Raw genomic sequence first — 4,081 nt, 5'->3', positions numbered from 1 at the left:
TCTCTTGTTCTCTACGGAGGAAAAAGAACACTGTTTTTTTTCTTTTTGGCTTACAGCGAAACGACTTGACAAGTCTTGGACGAAGCGCCCCAAAAATCTGCAGCAGACACAGTCGTTGGCGAGTTCAGCCAAGACTGTTAGGTTTTTGACGTTCGTGACTCTCAGCGGCCATTTATCTATTTGCCTTGAGCCAAGACAAAAGAAAAAATTATGATAATAATAATAATAATAATAATAATAATAATAATAATAATAATAGCCTCTGCATATTTATGTCCCTGTCAGGATGATCGCTTCCACCAGTGCTAACGTTCATCCAATATACGGAGCAAACCCCGTGCACTTTGGATTAAAAATAATGCCCAAAATGGTGACACTCTAATCACCCTCAGCTGCACTCTGTAACTCTAAATCAAAGGTCAAAAAGTCAGTAAACACCAGGTCTGCCTAGCATCTGGCCGCTGACAGTCGGCATGTTTTAGCTGTTGGATTTCTCGTCCGAAGCCGTGTTTTCTCATCGTTTAGTCAGAAACACATGAAACTTTCCATCGTGAACCTTCGCCCCTTCACCCCCCCACCGATGGACCCAAACAGCTGCGCTCTTCAGGCAGCAGCGATATTAAAGTGCAAACTGGCTATTTATAGGGGCATAAAGATAAATTAACATGATGATCTCACTCTTTGAAAATGCACCGGCTTCTATAGAGAGTCTGAAGGGTGGAAAGAAGCTTCCTAATGGGACTGAGTGTGGACAATAGCCCCGCTTGTCCTCACATCTTCCGTGTTGTTTCCCCTGTTCAATAAAGCCTGTAGTATACAGCTCTGAAAAATACATGAACAGTCCATCTGTCACTTGCTATAATCCTCTTGTAAGTGACTGTGCTGGTATTTTGTTCTTCGATGTGCGCGGTGCTACTTCCACACTGCTGCTGCAGATTACTCTCACTTGTTCCCGAGGCAAATCTCTGTAAAATTGCACACTGCCGCTGAGCTGTTTCTGGACTTCGAAGCTGCTGTTTGGTACCACTCCTGACAAATGGAAACTCACGTACAACTCCGTCCCTGTTGAAGTCGTGTCCCAATCGGTTGGGGAGCTTCGGCCGCAGCTGTGGCATCACATCAGAGTCACAAAACCAGAGGTATCTCATTGGGCTGCGTCAGATCAGGTGTCCAACTGTGACTAACTGATTGGCCGATGAGTTATCGGGTATCCCAGAAGTTCTGTGGACATCTCGCTCTGTGGCAACCAGACTGTGTTTTGTCACTGCTGTGGATGCAGCCATGACACAGCAGTCGCCAACCGTGGATGTTTCCACTGCAAGTGAAACCTAAAAATATAAATACGCCTGGGCAATTCCATCCACTAACTTCCATTGTAGTTGTTTGGGGTATAATGTGAAAGACCAAAAGAAGATTGCTAGGAGCAAGGATAAGGGCACAAGATTTTCAATTTATTTTTTTTATAAATTTAATCTGAAAATCTGCGGCGTACATTTGTAATCCCCTCTCAGTCCAGGTCAATACTTTCTAAAGCCAGCTTTTGTTGTGGTTGCAGCTACAAATCTTTAGGGCTTTAGACATCTAGTGTCCTTTTATTTTCTTGCAAACTCAATCAGATTAAGATGGAGAGCATCAATGAACCGAACAGTAAATTTTCAAATCTGCCCTCAGATGTTCAACTTGATTCATTTCACTACTTTGACTGGGCCATGTCATCGAAGCAATTCTTTTGCAGTTCTGGTCACAGGAGTTTCTAGTCTGTCGCGGCCTTGAACAGGTTTTCTTCCATTATTGGCATTTATTAACGCTGCGCTCCAGTTGGGAAATTCCGACTTCCCAGTCAAAAAAGAATCAACCGAATCTCCCTCCGAAGTCGGGTTTCCCACTGGGAAACTGGGAGCAACTCCGACTAGAGTCGACTTCGCATTTCAGCTTTTGCCGTTCCTTCCATCAACAACGGCGAGATGATGTGGTGGAAACGTGTTTATTTTACAAGACACACATGTAAGAGTGCGTCTGTAATCAGAGTTGCATGTAGCGCCTGCAACAATAAATGGAGCAAATTAAAGGGATGTTTGTGTATGAAAAGTAAAGCCCAAAATGATGTTTGTAAGAAATACAGCAAACAATGTTTATGGGCGTCACCATGTTGGAATCCTGACATCTTAATTAGAAAGCTGTTACCTCGGGTCTGACGTCAAACCCACTTCGGCTTCCAGCTTCCAAGGCAACTGGAATGCAGCATTAGCTCCATCCATTTTCTTCCCCACGCTTGCTGTGTTCCTGAATACACTTTTATGTGTTTTTACTTGGTAAAAGAGTCCTTCAGACCTTTTCCTTTCACTTTGTAATGGTCTGCTGCTGTCTGTCAGGTGACACCCCAATGAAATTCACTGAAGTTTGGGGTCCAACTGCTTTGGCAAGGCGCCGTACCGCGTATCCCTGTGGTCAGAGAACGTCACGCTGGCTAGCAACCTGTTCGATTGTGCTGTGGATCCAACAACTACCCCGTTACTTCGGGGTAGTTGTTGGATCTACAACAGAATCCAACAGGTCTCCCACACCGGAAAAACACACAAATATAAATACCCTCAGATAATTATAGTGTATGGAGCGTGAAGCATGTGTTGAGCTTATTGTCTCACAAAGATTTATGGGCTGTCTGCAGACAACAGGATGTTGGAAGAAGAAAAAAAAAGCATAATTTTAGGAAGCATAGAGCAGCTCTTAAAAATGTCTGTTTTCCTCCCAATTACACAAAATCCCACCCCTCCCTTCGCCTCTCTTCTCTTCTCTCTCCCCTCTCTCTCTGTGGGAGCCCCGACGCGTTTTTGTTGCCACCGTTAGGGGGCGGCATTGTTTGCATAAATGCAAGGCAACAGAAAGAATCGCACACACAAAAGGGGCACAGACATGGACATGATCAATTATGTGTCAAGCATTTCTTCCTCAGTGAATGAATGGCTCGGTGACTACAGGGCTACCGGCCGCCTATTGTCTATTGACGCTGGGAGACGAAGTTCTCATGCAGTTCATTATCCCCCAAAGAGGACAAACAGCGAGAGATCCAAAGAGGCCATTAATCATCATTCCCTTCAGAGAGGAGAAAAGAGGCAATCAAACTAACAGGTACTGTAACCCCTGCACCGCAAACTGTAAAGTTGCGTTTTATGGGCCAAAAAATAAAAAAATAAAAAATCATAAACACATTTGCCTGTTTTTATGATGATGATGATGATCAAGGTCAGCACAATCATCGCCATTAAACAATATAATTGAGACGTTTATGACATAAGTAGCTCGTTTATGATCAATTCCCCTCTCTCATTTAAATGGGGCCAAAGTTTTTTTTTTTTTTTTTTATTCTAGTTTCCTGTCCCTTCTCGCTTCTGCTTTCATTTTGACGAATAACTCCAAAGTCCGTTTCGGTTCGGGTCGATGGTTCCGGCCGAAGCGGCTGGTTGGGGGGTGAAAAGCGGGGGGTCAACCTAATAGCACCCTCCCACACCACCGCCACCATTCCGTAACCCATTTTCCTCCTCCTCCAGTCCACCCCTCCACGTCCCCATAAATGCCTTCGCTTCCTGCTTCCAACTTCGGACAGAGCGCCGTGATTGGCCACAACGCACGCTGTGGGCAGTCCCCGCCCGCCTTTGCCTGCCTGCGCCTCTCCGCTCGGCTCGAGTTACCAAGCCGAGCTCGGGCTGTTGCATATACACACACACACACACACACACTCCACACACACATAACATACATACAAGCGTTCACCGGAGTGTTTTCAAGGAGATGATTTTTTTTTTTTTTCTGGGGGGGTAAAACAGAAAAGGAAAGAAAAAAATGAACGCGGAAAGATGGGAATGTCGCCGAGCTGATTGAGATCTACTCCTCGACCCCCAACAGACGCAGGTCGGATCCATCCTCCTCTACACTTTCGGTCCAAAGAGCGGCGTGCATTTTTACGCACTGGGCATATCGCTCCGGGAAGGCGGACTGAGACTGCTCACAGCGCAATCCTCTCACGCTGAGAGCCGGGAGGGATATTTACAATAGAAACTCCCGATTCCTTTGCGGAGAAGAA

At 45.5% G+C, this 4,081-nt stretch overlaps 1 protein-coding gene across 1 annotated transcript in view; it reads left to right on the top strand.

Moving 5' to 3' along the window:
* The first annotated feature begins 2,960 nt into the window (after positions 1-2,960).
* Positions 2,961-4,081, top strand: part of efnb1 (ephrin-B1) — an 82,741-nt gene continuing 81,620 nt past the window's right edge. Inside the window, exon 1 of the mRNA XM_016672799.1 lies at positions 2,961-3,129. Coding sequence (XP_016528285.1) covers positions 3,026-3,129 — 104 coding nt within the window. The 5' untranslated portion in view covers positions 2,961-3,025. The remainder of the gene's footprint in view (positions 3,130-4,081) is intronic.

Source organism: Poecilia formosa, unplaced genomic scaffold (assembly GCF_000485575.1).
Source record: "Poecilia formosa unplaced genomic scaffold, Poecilia_formosa-5.1.2 Scaffold66, whole genome shotgun sequence".
Taxonomy (NCBI): Eukaryota; Metazoa; Chordata; class Actinopteri; order Cyprinodontiformes; family Poeciliidae; genus Poecilia; species Poecilia formosa.
Note: the sequence above shows the minus strand (reverse complement) of the source record. Positions and strands in the feature narration are given on the sequence as shown.